The 16,262-nt window shown below is 34.4% G+C and overlaps 1 protein-coding gene across 2 annotated transcripts in view; it reads left to right on the plus strand.

The window, feature by feature from the left end:
• LOC106478227 (protein TANC2-like) overlaps window positions 1-16,262 on the plus strand; it is a 105,002-nt gene that overhangs the window by 18,739 nt on the left and 70,001 nt on the right. For both annotated transcript variants that reach the window (XM_022381780.1, XM_022381781.1), the window contains exon 2: window positions 5,227-5,356. In XM_022381780.1, coding sequence (XP_022237488.1) covers window positions 5,302-5,356 — 55 coding nt within the window. In that variant the 5' untranslated portion in view covers window positions 5,227-5,301. The remainder of the gene's footprint in view (window positions 1-5,226; window positions 5,357-16,262) is intronic.

Below are 16,262 nucleotides of genomic sequence, written 5' to 3' on the forward strand. Positions count from 1 at the left end.
CCTTAAAATAAATCCTGATTTATACCACTCGTTATAAGTAAGGTTTAAAAGACGACTTGAATGGGTGACGAACGTACAACAATTCTAAACGACTTTGTCATCACCTGACCGAAACGTTGTTCATTTCTCACTGTGTTAAATTTGTAGTAAAGTTTACTTCGTAACCCATTCAAGCCGTTGCTAAGTTATTCTTCATCAGACTTGTGTGTTTTAGGTACGTTCGAAGTTCGGCTTTTTTTATGCTCTAGATAAAATTGACTCATTATCTGAACCAGTTTTAAATTAATTATATTATAGTTACGATGCCTAAAAAATGATAATTATCTATAAATTCATTTTATAAACTATTTATCGTCTTTTGGACTACGTACAGTGTGCATTTTATCACGAAATATAAAACTAAAAGTATGCCTTTGACGATTCAAGTTTATGACCTTGTTGAGTTATTTCAAGCTTTCAAAATTGCTAAAGCGTGAATAACGTATTTATGGGTGATTTTCTGTGGAAGTAGCAAAAGCATCGTTCATACAGACAGGCAGACAGAGCCGTTTCGTTATTATAACGTGTTCTGTATCAGAATTATGTCCAGCATGCAGTTGTGACTAAATTTTTGTTAATTTTATTTAAGAAACGTATCGCACTGCCTTGTAGTTATACACAAAGCATGGCTTCGTCAGATACTTAACAAAAAAAAAAAGTGTAACAACTACGTCATCGCGGTTGTCATGTCGTGGATAGAATGTTGGCGAAACAAGCCACTCTCCTACACACATTGTCAATGGGGAAGAAAAGAAACCCACTTAAAAACTGTTGCATACCCCACATTCTTGGCCAAATCACCTTGAGGCTCACCTCGAACGTCCCTAGCGTGAGACAATTCACTATGTTTTGACTGGCGGGATGGTTGGTGGGAATGGCGGGAACACTAACTTCCTGTGGTAGAGAGCGTCTTCACAACGAACGTTCTTAACGTGTACACTGATGACCAAAGTACAGTTCATACGCTAGATTGCTGTTGTTGTTGTTGCGGTATGCCACTTTTATCGAATAGAAGAAACTCACTGTTAAATGCAAAATACGCAAAGTTAATACTCGCTATTAAGCACACTCAAAATAATTTTAAGTGGTTCTACTAATTCTTCTTATATTTTTCATATATATTTGTGATTCTATTTTTTAAACATTATCCATATCTAAACTCAGTGGAACTTTATCCGATTTTTAAACATTATCTATATCTAAACTCAGTAGAACTTTATCTGATTTTTAAACATTATCCATATCTTAACTCAGTGGAACTTTATCTGATTTTTAAACATTATCCATATCTAAACTCAGTGGAACTTTATCTGAAAGTTCCACTGAGTTTAGATATGGATAATGTTTAAAAATCAGATAAAGTTATACTGAGTTTAAATAAAGATAATGTTTAAAAATCAGATAAAATTCCACTGAGTTTAAATATGGGTAATGTTTAAAAATCAGATAAAGTTATACTGCGTTTAGATATGGATAATGTTTAAAAATCAGATAAAGTTATACTGAGTTTAGATAAAGATAATGTTTAAAAATCAGATAAAGTTCCACTGAGTTTAGATATGAATAATGTTTAAAAAGATATAAGAAAACACTAAAATACAAAAATGGTTACTCTACATTGAAATAGCCCTTAATTTCTACATTCTTAGTAGTCTTTAGTATTTATATTACTTCCCGTATTTATATATATCTTTCTACTGAATATCTTGTGTTGTTTATTTGCTTTGGATATTCGCGCAAGAGCCATCTGTGCATAGCAGTCAGTCCCTGTACATAGCGGATAGACTAGAGAAAAGATAGTTAATACTCTAACCGTCTCTCGCATGATCGCATCCCCAAAGTGCGGGGCTCGATTTTGCCGCAGAGGGACAAAAAACAGACTCTCGTATTCACAGTTCAGCACGTTAATTACTAGGCCATACCCGGCCTCATCTGGTAACATAAGTTTGTGTAACGTTTTATGTTGTTAATGTTTCTTTTACAACCTGCGTATTTAAGAATGTATCTTTTCTATATACAACGTTCAACTAAAACCAAGACAGAACGCAGAATCAGTCATAATAGTCTGGTTGTATATCATATTTAGTGTCTATTTTTCTTTTGTAATTCTAAGTCCATTATTCGGTTTACGGTATTCAGTAATTATACGAACTTTCTATCACAGGAATACTTTTTTAAATACGGTTATATAATGATAATTGCGAATTTCTTCCAAATCATCTTCAGTAATAAGTTTTTACTTGAATCAGATAAAGTTCCACTGAGTTTAGATGTGGATAATGTTTAAAAATCAGACAAAGTTCCACTGAGTTTAGATACGGATAGTGTTTAAAAATCAGATAAAGTTCCATTGAGTTTAGATATGGATAATGTTTAAAAATCAGATGAAGTTTACAACTAGTTTTGATCATTTAAAGTCTAAGGAGTTTTATATCACTTTAATGAGTGTACATATTACTTAACAAATCTGCACTAAAATTTTGTTAAAATCTATTATAGTCCTTTTTTATTTTTTATCGAATTTATTTCAGAAAATTCTATCAAAGGGCTCTAACATAGATTTCAAGTCTACATACCTCCATAGTCTACGTAGGAAGATATTTAATACCATATGTTAAAAATAAACAAACGAAAACAATCAGTGGCTCTGCAGCAAGCTTGAGTGCTTATAACGCTTAATTTCTGGACCCGCTCGTTGCAGTTGGCCCAACGCAGATAGCCCATTGTGTAGCTTCGTACTTAAAACAAACAGATGTATAAGTAGGAAATTTTCACGCGTACTTAGAAGAAGAATCGTTCGGTGTTTAAGTTAATTAATTAATGTTGAAAGAGTTTTCCACCAGGTTCTTTCCTTTGTGGGAAAACGTTAAAGCTAGCTAATTTGAATTTTTAACCTGAAGGGTATTTTGTTTGACACGTGGGCTGAATGGATGGATCAGAAACTCTTACGATTCAGGCATAATCATTTTTAATTTAGAACTGCTGATTAGAGGAAAGGCAACCAGTCAACAACGCTCACTGTCTATTACTTGACTACTCTTAATAAATAGCAGGATTGACTGTTAGCGTTGTAACACCCACAGCTGAAAGTGCAAAGGTTGTTCAGCCATATATCGTGGCTCGAATCTTGGATCTTTTGATTTACATGATGGCATGATAACCACTACAGCATACACTTAATAAATTAACTAATGAATAAAAGGATCTGTTGCAAAATTTTTTTAGATGTCTTATTTGTTTTGGTTGGAATCTACAGCATCAGAAAAGAATAATAAGGATTCTATTGTACTTTTAACACGTTTATCTCATTCAGTGTATTTTTTGAACTTTTATGTAGATTCTTTATACAAGCTGAAGCCAAAACTACGTATATTGCACACAGAAAATTGTGGCTGGACTTTACTTTTTTGTATAATTAGCTTATTAATATTTTTGATTCGTTATGTCTAATTTCTGTATTTTTCTTTTTTCTCGAAAGTTTCATACTTGTACAGAGCTTGTACACTATAAATTATACTGACATTAAAGATAAGCTTTCTTTCAGTATTTTAACTAAATCTGTGAATCATTTTGCCTTTTCTCTTCTTAAAAAGTATTCTACAACTAATTTAATGAGTTATTGGGATATTTTTTTCATGCCATCGAGTAATGATTAAACAGTGTATAAACAATACATTAAACAATAGTTTAAACAATTATTGATATTTGAATTTATTTTGACTTACTTTTGACGGTAGTGTAGTTAGCGGGACAAATACTCGATTGATTTAAGGTGAAGATCAAGTATTGCATATATTATTTTCATCGATTTGAGAATATCGAAATGGTTTGTTTCCCCCATTTATCAACGTAATTAAAAGAACAATGTGTGTCAGTCAGTCCGTGCGTATATGCGTGCTAGCTCACATGGAAACCCAATATTCCTATTGGCTAACTGTACAATGGTATATTTATCCGAGTGCAAAAGTTGATGACGCTTAACGTGCTTTGTTTTATATGCGTGCAAAACTACGATGTTGATGACGTTAATTTTTAAAGACAATTACTTCTGTAACAAAACAAACATGCAAGAAAATACATTAAGTTAATTCTTTACCTTTCTGTGGCTTATAAGTAACGCAATACCATTACTTCTCAACTTAAATTCCAACCAACGTCTAAAGATCGACAATTAGGCCTAAAGTTTAAATACGCTTCGTACGCAAAGCACGAATTTACCCTCTATATAATCTACACCAATTAGCCTTAATAGCCACTGACACAATTTCATTCATATTCAATGCTCTATAGTTAATATATTAAGCGGAAAAAATAATTACAGGACTTACACGATAAAGAAATGTGATTTAATACACATATACACACAAGAAATCTAAAAAAAAAACAGAAAAAAAAACAATGACGACAGTTGATTTTTACGCTTCTTGATTCCATAATTTTAAAACTTTTCTATTTTAACATCGCTTTATCAAGAGTTCAATCAAGAAAAAATCCTACGATCCTAGTCAGAGATGGCGATTATTCACAAAGACAAGGTGTTTGTACAAAAACTGTGGTGTACAGAGATATATTTCATTTCTTGTTTTTACGCTTTAGTTTAAATCTAAATAAAACAACTCCATATTCTGCTTAGTAGGTTTTTGTTTCATTCATGTCCAATTACATAATACAACAACAGCATTATTTAAATGATTTATCTATTTCAAACACACACCCTCCTCATATATATTATTCCACTTAATAATTTTGCATATGTGGGGGAAAACAATCTTTGGGCTTTGGCTCATATGGCACAGCACACTATTTTACGCAGGAAGTTGAGTATTCAATCCTGTCTATATCATTTTATTTTATTCGACTCAAACAATGTTTCAGTAATTTAAATAAATTTAGTACATACATTGCACTCGAAATAAGAGTTTATCCCTTAGTTTGGGATAAAAAAATATAGGAACTCCTAGCAATATATATATCACATTCTAAATCATTACCAATTCCCTTTTAAAATTATATTCCATAAATATTATATGAGATGGTATAATTTTATATTCGTTTGGAATTCAAAAACAGTGCATCACTATAAGTAGTCTAACTAGACTTTTTGTGTTATCTATGAAGGAATTAACGTCAGAATCCTTACAAGTTTCAATCATACACAATACATTGAAGATAATATTCTTTTTTTAGGTTTTTCGGGTAAAAGAGCCTACCGTTGACAGCTAATTGTTAGTGGTCGTTACTGTACTTTAACTTATTTTCGCCATGATGACGACTGTAGACGAGGCAGAGGAAGACGACAACAATCTCTGGTACAATGGTATGTAGTGTTTCGTATATTTGCTATTTTTAACCATTAACCAAGTTTATAACATGATTACAAATAATCAATAAATTGTGTTAATCAACATAGTATAACATCACGTTTATAATTCTTAAATATGTTTTTAGAGCAAAGCTATACAATGGGTTTTCTGAGTTAAGTCCGCGCACAGGGTCGAACCCCGAATTTTACAATTTTTAGATTTCCTTAATTATGTTCTTCGATCATGTTTTCACACACACGCACACACAGATATTATATACAGAGTGTCCCAGAAGTATGGTTTCTTTGTTTGTTTGTAGTTAAGCACAAAGCTACACAACGGGCTATCTGTGTTCCGTCCACCACAGGTATGGAAACCCGGTTTCTAGCGTTGTAAATCCGCAGACATACCGCAGTACCACTGGGGGAGGGGGCAGAAGTTTGGATGCATGAGGAAAATATACTTTATATTCTTTAAGTTAAACACATTTCTAATGTCAGTTGTACATATTTCAGGAAAGGAAATACCCTGATGACACAGTATACCAAGAATTGATATGTGTATGAATGTTAATGGCTCGCAATTTGAATAATACATAAATTAGGAATAAATTGTGTATTTTTCCCTGGGACACCCTGTACACACACACACACACATATATATATATATATATATATTGTGACGGATATACTACCCTATATCTATTTTAATATCGATGTTTGTTTAAGTTAAATTCATATGTAGAAATGTACATAACTTATACTGTTTAATCTGTATTACGAAATTCCTGCCTATTCACTAAAATTGTAGAAAATGTTCGAGTGTAAGAATCAACAATATATGTGTGTACATAAACACTGGTGTATCGTTTATATTGTTGCGTAAGGGGAAATTTCGGAAAAACTCTCCTCACGCCTATAAATATAGCCAACGCGATGCGCCAAAAAAAACAGTTTTTATTATTGGTTTGTTATAGTTGGTGTGCTATAAACTTTGGAAGCTATAACCGTGATCGTTATAACGTTTATTATTCGGGAAATTCAGATATTTAACCAGGAACGTTTATAGATTTCGAATATTACAAACCATTTAACTTCGGCCCGGCATGACCAGTGTTTACAGCGCTCGACTCGCAATCTGTGGGTCACGGGTTCGAATCCCCGTCAAACGAAACATGCTCGCCCTCTTAGCCGTTGGGGCGTTATAATGTGACGGTCAATCTCACAATTAGTTGGTAAATAAGTAGCCCAAGAGTTGGCGGTAAGTGATGATGACTAGCTGCCTTCCCTCTAGTCTTACACTGCTAACTTAGGGACGGCTAGCGCAGATAGCCCTCATGTAGCTTTGCGCGAAATTCATAACAAACAAACAAACCATTTAACTTCAGCGGATTCACGTCGGACATTAGTACTTTTACGAAAACATTATATAACTTCAGTGGTGGATAACACGGCGTGTGGCCGGCGAAGAACACAGAGCTAGCTAGCTCCCTGTTAAGTGAATTGTATCTACATCAACTCAAAATTGATTCACTCATAAGGCATCAAGGAAGTTCCAGACCAGATATAGGACTCAATATTGTTTGTAAGTTTGTAAAACTTTTGTACATAGATCATTATTTGTAATAACCGTTATTGTAAATTGTGTTATTGTTTGTATGTTAAAATATATTTGTATTAAAAAAACTGTATGTATCAATCTTGTTGGCAAGTATCATAAACTGGATACATATCGACATTTATTTAATTTGTAAATCTAAATTATCATTTAACTCAGTTTCAGGGTATTCGGAATTATAATACGTTACATGATATATGGACAAAACAGGAAAACATTCATGCAATAGAAAAGTACTTCAGCAAAAATGTTAGAATCTACTCAACATCTCGCGAATCTACTCAACATCTCGCGAATCTACTCATCATCTCACGAATCTATTCAACATCTCACGAATCTATGCAACATCTCGTGAATTTACTCAACATCTTGCGAATCTATTCAACATCTCGCGAATCTACTCAACATCTCGTGAATCTACTCAACATCTCGCGAATCTACTCATCATCTCACGAATCTATTCAACATCTCACGAATCTATGCAACATCTCGTGAATTTACTCAACATCTTGCGAATCTATTCAACATCTCGCGAATCTACTCAACATCTCGTGAATCTACACATCATCTCACGAATATATTCGACATCTCACGAATCTTCGCAACATCTCGTGAATCTACTCAGCATCTTGCGAATCTACTCAACATCTCGCGAATCTGCTCAACATCTTGCGAATCTATTCAACATCTCGCGAATCTACTCAACATCTCGCGAATCTACTCAACATTTCATGAATCCACTCAACATCTTGCGCATATACTCAACATCTCGCGAAGGTGTGCTCATCAGAAGTTGACATTTCGCCATTTCTACCCAAGAGAGAGTTATTTCGATTTTGAACTATTTGGACTTTTTCCTTTCACCCTACTCAAAATTTAAAGACAACATGATTGGCTAATAACCCCACTCAAGATTTAAAGACAACATGATTGGCTAATAACCCCACTCAAGATTTAAAGATAACATGATTGGCTAATAACCCCACTCAAGATTTAAAGATAACATGATTGGCTAATAATCCTACTCAAGATTTAAAGATAACATGATTGGCTAATATCCCTACTCAAGATTTAAATATAACATTGTTGGCTAATAGTAATAATAATAATTATATATATGTAAATATATAAGGAATGGTTATTACATAAAGGTACCACGATATACTAGCTCAAAAAAAAATAAATTAGGGATAGCTAGCAAAAAGCACTTCAAAACCACAAGACGACACCTATAGGCAGGACACAGATCTTTCATTCATTTGTGGGAGATAAACACAAATTTGGGTGGAGATCGAAAGATCCAAATATCTTTAATTTTGTTGTGGGAGTAAAACAGGAGTACCCGAGAAAAACCCTCTTTCACTACCCGGATAGTGCATTAGCTATTGGACTAAAACGTATATAGGTCAGTGTACATAAACATTTTATAAAGTTTTGATTAAACTCAAGGAAGACGAGTGGGTGCGTCATATTTCTGGGGTGCTGGATAGGTTTGAAAATTCTTTTATTAGTGGATTACGATTGACTGCTTTATTATAAAAATATTTAGCTAATTTGATTATTTCTTTTTAATGGTTTATTTGTAATAATGCACAAAGCTACACAATGGGCTATCTGTACTCTGCCCACCACGGGTATCGTGTGGGTGCGTCATATTTCTGGGGTGCTGGATAGATCTGAAAATTCTTTTATTAGTGGATTACGATTGAATGCTTTATTATAAAAATATTTAGCTAATTTGATTATTCTCTTTTTAATGGTTTGTTTGTAGTAATGCACAAAGCTACACAATGGGCTATCTGTACTCTGCCCACCACGGGTATCGAAACCCGGTTTCTAGCGTTGTAAGCCTTTTTAATGGACGGTATCGTATTAACTGTGTTATGATACGTTAATGATGAATATATTGGTAACGTGTAAGCTATTCTTAAAGCTAAATTATGTCTGTAATTTCTTAAATAATTTGTCTGATATGTTACAGAGGGATCATACTGTCATATTCAGCTAGTGTTCTAATGTAAGATCTATACATATGTAGAATAATTTCTACCAAAGCACACAAGAGTGCACATTTATACAAGAAATAAAACCGTATCACACATCCGTGCGCGCGCTGACGCAACATTGTGACGTAGGGATACGTATAGCCTACATATCTCAAGTAATGGGCAACATAGAAAAAACACAGAGAGAAGAAAAACGGACAAGGAAAGAACTTGGTGGTACATCATTGTGGATAACATATTTCATACATCTTTTAAAATCTATGGCGTTAATAAAATGGTTCATCACGCTCGTAACTGGAATAATTGCGTAAAAAGAATGCTGAAAATAAACTGTTATAATTGGCGATTGCCTCATTGCGTCTCAAGTTACATTTAACCAGAATAAATGCAGTAGGCAAATAGTTTAGTACTGACAGAGCGTACTAATACGAGAGGAGGGGATTGTCGTTTCGAAAGCACACTTCAAAAACCGGTAGGCTTAATCAGTCCTTTATGTCCTTAAAAGAAAATATGCTGAGTACCAAACAGCCGCCGAAGGACACACAAAACTAGTGGGACAAGGCACGTGCACAACGTGTTACTGTACATCCTGAGTGAGTAATCCAAACTTGAACATTTTAATGCCGAATTGACGTATAAAGTGAAAAAACTAGAATATCAGAAGGATCTTAATTGCAAGTAGGGGGCGTCAACAACGAAGTTAATGTTAGTTAGCAACCTTTGGTATCTATTTACCCTCTATTACAACCAAATAACACCGTTGCAACATGATTAAAAAAAAGTGTAATTTCATTCGTATTTTACAATGAACAGATGGTACTATAATTACAAAATTCGTTAGTAATGGTAAGTTTTATAAGAGAGGGGACAGAGACTTTAAGTACAAAGTTCGTAAGTAATAGTAAAGCTTTTAAGGGGTTATAGAAGTACAAAATTTAAGTAACAGTAAGTTTTATCAGTGGGTTATATAAGTACAAAATTCGTAAGTAATAGTAAAGTTTATAAGGGGATATAGAAGTACAACATTTAAGTAACAGTAAGTTTTAGCAGGGGGTTATATAAGTACAAAATTCGTAAATAATGGTAAAGTGTATTTTGACTTTTTGATAAAAACACTGATAAATACATACAGATGTTACATTATTTATATGCTAAATCCTAATAAGCCAACAGCGGATTGTATGGAAATGAAAATATTTCAATAATGAGATTCTGTTTTTCTTAGTGAGGTGCTTATTCAGGACTTGCTTTTTAACAATTCATATCCTTGATGGTTTACAAGTTTATTAACTGTGTTCTGGCAGTCTATTTACATTAACGTGCTTAAAACTCAAGGATTCAAGAATTCCATAAAGTATGTTTCAGCATAGTAATGCACAAATGAGTAAAGAATTAATAAAACATAAAAATACCCAACAGGTTTCGAAAGACCGAGCATGTTCTGAAACTAGTCGGCGTGTTTTAGGTTTCGTTAATTCTTTAATCATTTGTGCATTATTATGCTGTTGTGTTATTAATGTTTTTTTTATGAATTTGCACAAAATATTTCTTTAAATATAAAGTATGCTGTTGTCTTAAGTTAAGTTACATACCAAAGATTAAAATTATATGACGTATTGGTGTGAATGTTCTAAGCTAAATAAATATTATAAGCGGTTTCTTGAATTACTAATATTGTCTGATATAAGAATTGTTGCTATCTTCAGTATGATAAATTGATTACATTTTAAAAGCTTTCCGAGAAAAATGTCAATGGTTAAATATAGTAGTGGATTTCTTGACTTTAGTTGCCTAGTTACCGATCGATCGAGGAATTTCCATTCTTATTAAGGGATAAGAACAAGAGGAAGAAGTCTATGGTTCGAAACTGTTGTTGAATTTCGCGCACAGCTACGAGAGTGCTATCCACACTAACCGTCCCTAAAGTGAGAGATTAGGAAGAAGGCAGCTAGTCAACACCACTCACTGCCAACTCGTTGGCTATTGTGATAGAATAGTGGGATTTGATCGTCCCTAAGGTGTGGAACGAGATTTTGTTGTGGAACGCGAAATACGGAACCTAAGGTATTTGTTGTTGTCGTAAACGGGGCGCGAACTCCGGAACCCTAGGTACGCAGCCTGGAATGCTAACAACTTGACCTAAGTTTTGATGCACCATTGTTTTTAGATTTTTAAAACTTATTTCGCCTGATACGGATTTTAAGGGGTTTTTTTCCCCTGCATTTTTTTTGTCTGTGGGAAAACCATTTGAATTTGGATAAACGAGTTGGAATTAAAATAGCCTTTATGCACTGACCAATAAAATAAACAAAACAGAAAAACCTGTTTTGCCTTGATTGAATATAAATTTCAGAGCTTTGAGTTCACGCCTCTTTTTTAGTAGCAACGTACTTCTTCCTGTATCATCTCCTTTATAGTGTACGAATGAAACAATTCAATGTTGTGTGTCATAAACATGTTATTTAAAAGACACGTGATATCTTTCGTGATTAACAGCCTTTCTGGTTTTTTCGTCATTTTTGTTACCTCACTGACGATTAATGAAATCTAAGACGACTAAAAAATCAACAGGTTTCGTAGAACAGTATGTACCAGGCATATGACTCTCAAACAGAGGATATTATCTCCTGTGCACAATTTAGTCACGCTCGATGACTTTGTAATAAATGTCGCAGTAACAGCTCTCTTTACACAAAGTAAAGAACAGCCAAAATAATGGGCTTTAATACAACTTGTGTTTTTATCTTTTATATTTAATGTTCTGGTACTATTAGTGAGCGGTACCACTGTTGAGCTGGTTTTGGGAGTGCGTGATAGCCTAAGGTATCGGTTTCTGTGATGCCTATGATTTGACTTTTTCTTTTAATTTAGGACAACAAACCACGTAACATACTCTTTAATCTGGCCAAAGATACCAGAAGGTCATTTATTTTGTTATTTGTGCTTTGATTCTATCCTGTTATCAGTCTTTGATCAATTGAAAAGTGACCTGTTATCATCAAGACAGAGGATGAATGAACCGGCTAAGCTAAGACAGGTTTCTTCGGGTGACGTGCGAAGACAGAGGAGCGGTTAATATTAAGATCTCTTGTCTGAAATTGCCAAGATAAATAAAAATACTTCGAATAATGGTTGCAGTCAGTGTCTGATAAAAGTAGTATGGTGTAAGAGAACACGAACTGTTTTTGGCTATAAATAGCGACGCCAATTTGCAATTTTGCTGTAACGGTAAGTCGTAAAACTTGAAAATCCTGATGTAATCTTAGAAATGGGGAAACATTGATCATATGTCTTGAGGTGTCATTAAAGAATTGTGAAATTATATAATCTTGATAAATGTCAAAAATATCGTTCGGTCAAGATAAACAGTGCTGGGCAAAATTGATATTATTCACTTTATTCTTATATGACGTAGTTGTAACAGTAGTACATGATTGGTGTAAATTTATTATTAGAAAATATATCGATCAAATAAAACCGAAGATTTTCATGAACAGTAACTTCTTCTAAGCTGTGAGCGTGGCTCAGTGCTTATCGTGCCAAACTGTGAATCCGAGGTTTCCTGGTTCGAGATCCTCATTTTGGGGGGCTTGGGTGCGTTATAAGTGTAATGGTCAAACCCCACTATTCGATTAGAATATTCCATACGAAAGAGATGGATGGTGTTGCCTAGCCGCCATTCCTCTAATTTATCACTTCAAAATGCTGGACGGCTAACGCAGACAGCTCTCGAGTAGTTTTGCGCGAAATTCAAGAAACAACGGCCATTCTTTTAAATTGGGCTACATTCAACTTGAAGATTCACACTAAAGTATTAAAGTAAGTGGTTAAGATCATATATTAACGTAAGTGATTAAGATCATATATTTATTTGGACTTTCCTCATCTGTCTTCCTGTTGAGATATGTTCAGGGAAAAAAATAATGTCTTTCGTGTTTTCACATCCTAAAGACCAAAGCATCTACTCCGCCTTGTTTTTGTTCAAATCCAAATGGAAATTTATGAGCCATATAAAACATACAAGCGTGTTAAATTAATGTTACATCAATGAACTTGTGGGGTGTGTACTAAACAGTATTTGATTGTCTCCTGGTGAGTAATGGCTTAACTAAGAAGTACTAAAAGACTTTCACCTGAATGATAAGTAGCGGCTCCCGGTAGTAACACTTCACATTTATTCTATATTTAACGTATTTACACCGTGCTTGTATCAAAGTCAATTCACGAGCTCACCGGGTGACACAAACATCATAACAGATTTTTTGAACGACGCTTATCAGCCTTCACGTGTGATTTGAATAATCCACAATAAGTATCTTGAAAACTCTTAGATAAACAGATTTTTGAACGACACTTATCATCCTTCACGTGTGATTTAAATAATCCACAATAAGTATCTTGAAAACTCTTAGATAAACAGATTTTTGAAAATCGCCTGGATTAGACTCTCATTAGATTGTTCAATAATACGGAAATAAGGTTCTCTAACCGAATTTAGAGAATTTCTGGGTCTTTAGTTTTAAGACAGAATTCGGTTTATCCTGACCTCCAGTGGCACAGCGGTATATCTGCAGATTTACAACACAATAAACCGGGTTTCGATGCCCGTGGTGGGCAGAGCAGAGCACAGAGAGCTTATTGTATAGCTTTGTGCTCAATTACTTAATTACAAACAGTTTATCCTTCTATTTCTCCCCCCCCCCCAAAAAAAAAGAGTATTAAAACAACTTTGGCGATTCCATAGTGTGTACAGTAATCGGGGCTAGGTTAGAATCTAATAGACACTTTTCAGACAGAGTTGTCTGAAGTTATCTGGTGAAAAGTGGCGTTTTTTACTTCTTTGTGAATGATGTACTATAGACTATTTAACTTACTTGAATTTACTGTTAGCGTGGCTTTATTAATTGTCTTAATTTTGTTCTCACTTATTGAATTAACTTAATTACAGGAGAACGTGAAACAAACAAACAGATACATGTACAAAATGTTGCAAAATGTAAGCACAATATATGTTTTGTATGAAAATACTTATTATTCAAGAGATTAAAGCAGTGCTTATAGCAGCATCATGCAGTACTAACCTGTCTCAAGCTGAATTATTATTACATTTCTATTTTTCATTATCTTAACAATAATGTATGATTTTCAACTGTCCATTGGAAATACATCTTGGATACTGACAGGTATGTGATCAGGTAGAATACGCTAAGATTCGTTTTGTTCGCTGTCATCTTTTTTCATTAAAATAATCATTGATTTTGTAGGTTTGACTGTTAGTCATCATCAATTTATAATCTTTGTTTATTATCTTGTTAACTGAGCCCCAAACCAATTAGAAGCAAAAAGTCTCATCTGTGAAATAAAGACCAAATTACAAAAGCGAACTCTAAAACCCGACACGGCCAGGTGGTTAGGGCGTGCTGGGGGCGTTATAATGTGAGGTCAATCCCACTATTCGTTGGTAAAAGAGTTGGCGGTGGGCGGTGATGACTATCTGCCTTCCCTCTGGTCTTTCACTGCTAAATTACGGACTGCTAGCGCAGATAGCCCTGGTGTAGCTTTGCGCGAAATTCATAACAAACCAAACAAAACCCAAAACGTTATCGAGATGAAGCTATGCGCATATGTGTGTCTTGACGTGTTTTCTCGTTCTGATAGAGAACACTGAAGCGTACTTTTTTTTCGAAACGTAGTGTCCTTTCGCTCTCTACCTTACTTAAAAATCTCGTTGTATAAGTACATTCATGAGAATGAGGTGTGAAATAATTTTAACCATGGCAAGCAGCATTGCGTGTTAAATGGTCGCGAACCTCAATTTTGTAACATATAGCCGTTACAATGTGCATGGCGCCATAATGCGCCACTGTATAACCATATTTAGATTCACCCGCTATAAAAACAATGGCAAAAGGCCTAATGCGTCTTGCAACTACCACTTTTGAAATTCAACTCGGTGAATTTATCATTGTTGTAGATAATTTTTCCACGTAATATCAGTGCATTTTTAATTATTTGTGTTCTTTCTGGATGTCGTTTTCGAAGTATGTCGCTATTCTTCCTTTCTAGTATTATTAAGATTTATATTGGAAGGGGTGAAGTGTTGTATCTAATCGCCAGGAAAGAGATCTAGCTCAAACATCACGCGTGGAAACATTACCTTTGGTGCAAATCTACTTGATGGGCTATTTGCGCTGTGTTCGTCGCGTTACAAACAAACCCTCGCGAGATATGTTTATAAACGGCTAAACATTCGTAGTTTCTATAAGGATCACACATTTAGACAAATAAAATTAGATAAAAACATTAACTCGTTGAAAATATTATCTATTTGTCTAGGCGTACTCACAATTATATTTCGTATATTTATAAATATATTTGAACCTCACCTAGGTTGTATGTTTGAAGGTCAAGAAGAGAAACTAAGTGATTTGTATGCAGATGCTGGAGAAGCTATACAATTATCTTGGCATTAGATTAACGTGGTTATAAGAAGAGAAATGGACTAAGGTAAACAGGCCCCGTATAAAATCATTCAGTACGGTGGACCACCCAAGCTTAATGTTATCGACCTATAGCATGAACATTGGCACTGACTCTTGTGGGAACCAAAACATTTTCTTTCTCGCACCGCTGACATTGCTTTGATGGGAGTTTGCTTGAAACATTACCTGACTTGAAATAGCAAAGCTTTTAGGTTAACCTTTGATCAAGAGGCCATTTTACACATTTTTAACGGCTGGGAATTAAATCATAATATAAATTCGGCAAAGGTTAGAAAAGGGCATGAACAATTACTATTGTTCAAAACCAAGTATTAACACTATGTCCATTTCACAAGATTCTGTTACTGAAAAACCGTTGTAAGATAGGACTGTGAATCTGTCTTATCATTACCCGTTTTTACAATGTTCACTGAGACCATACTCACAAGATTCTGTTACTGAAAAACCATTGTAAGATAGGACTGTGAATCTGTCTTATTAATACCCGTATTTATAATGTTCACTGAGACCATACTCACAAGATTCTGTTACTGAAAAACCATTGTAAGATAGGACTGTGAATCTGTCTTATTAATACCCGTATTTATAATGTTCACTGAGACCATACTCACAAGATTCTGTTACTGAAAAACCGTTGTAAGATAGGACTGTGAATCTGTCTTATCATTACCCGTATTTACAATGTTCACTGAGACCATACTCACAAGATTCTGTTACCGAAAAACCGTTGTAAGATAGGACTGTGAATCTGTCTTATCATTACCCGTATTTACAATGTTCACTGAGACCATACT

This window comes from Limulus polyphemus, unplaced genomic scaffold (genome assembly GCF_000517525.1).
Source record: "Limulus polyphemus unplaced genomic scaffold, Limulus_polyphemus-2.1.2 Scaffold191, whole genome shotgun sequence".
Classification (NCBI taxonomy): Eukaryota; Metazoa; Arthropoda; class Merostomata; order Xiphosura; family Limulidae; genus Limulus; species Limulus polyphemus.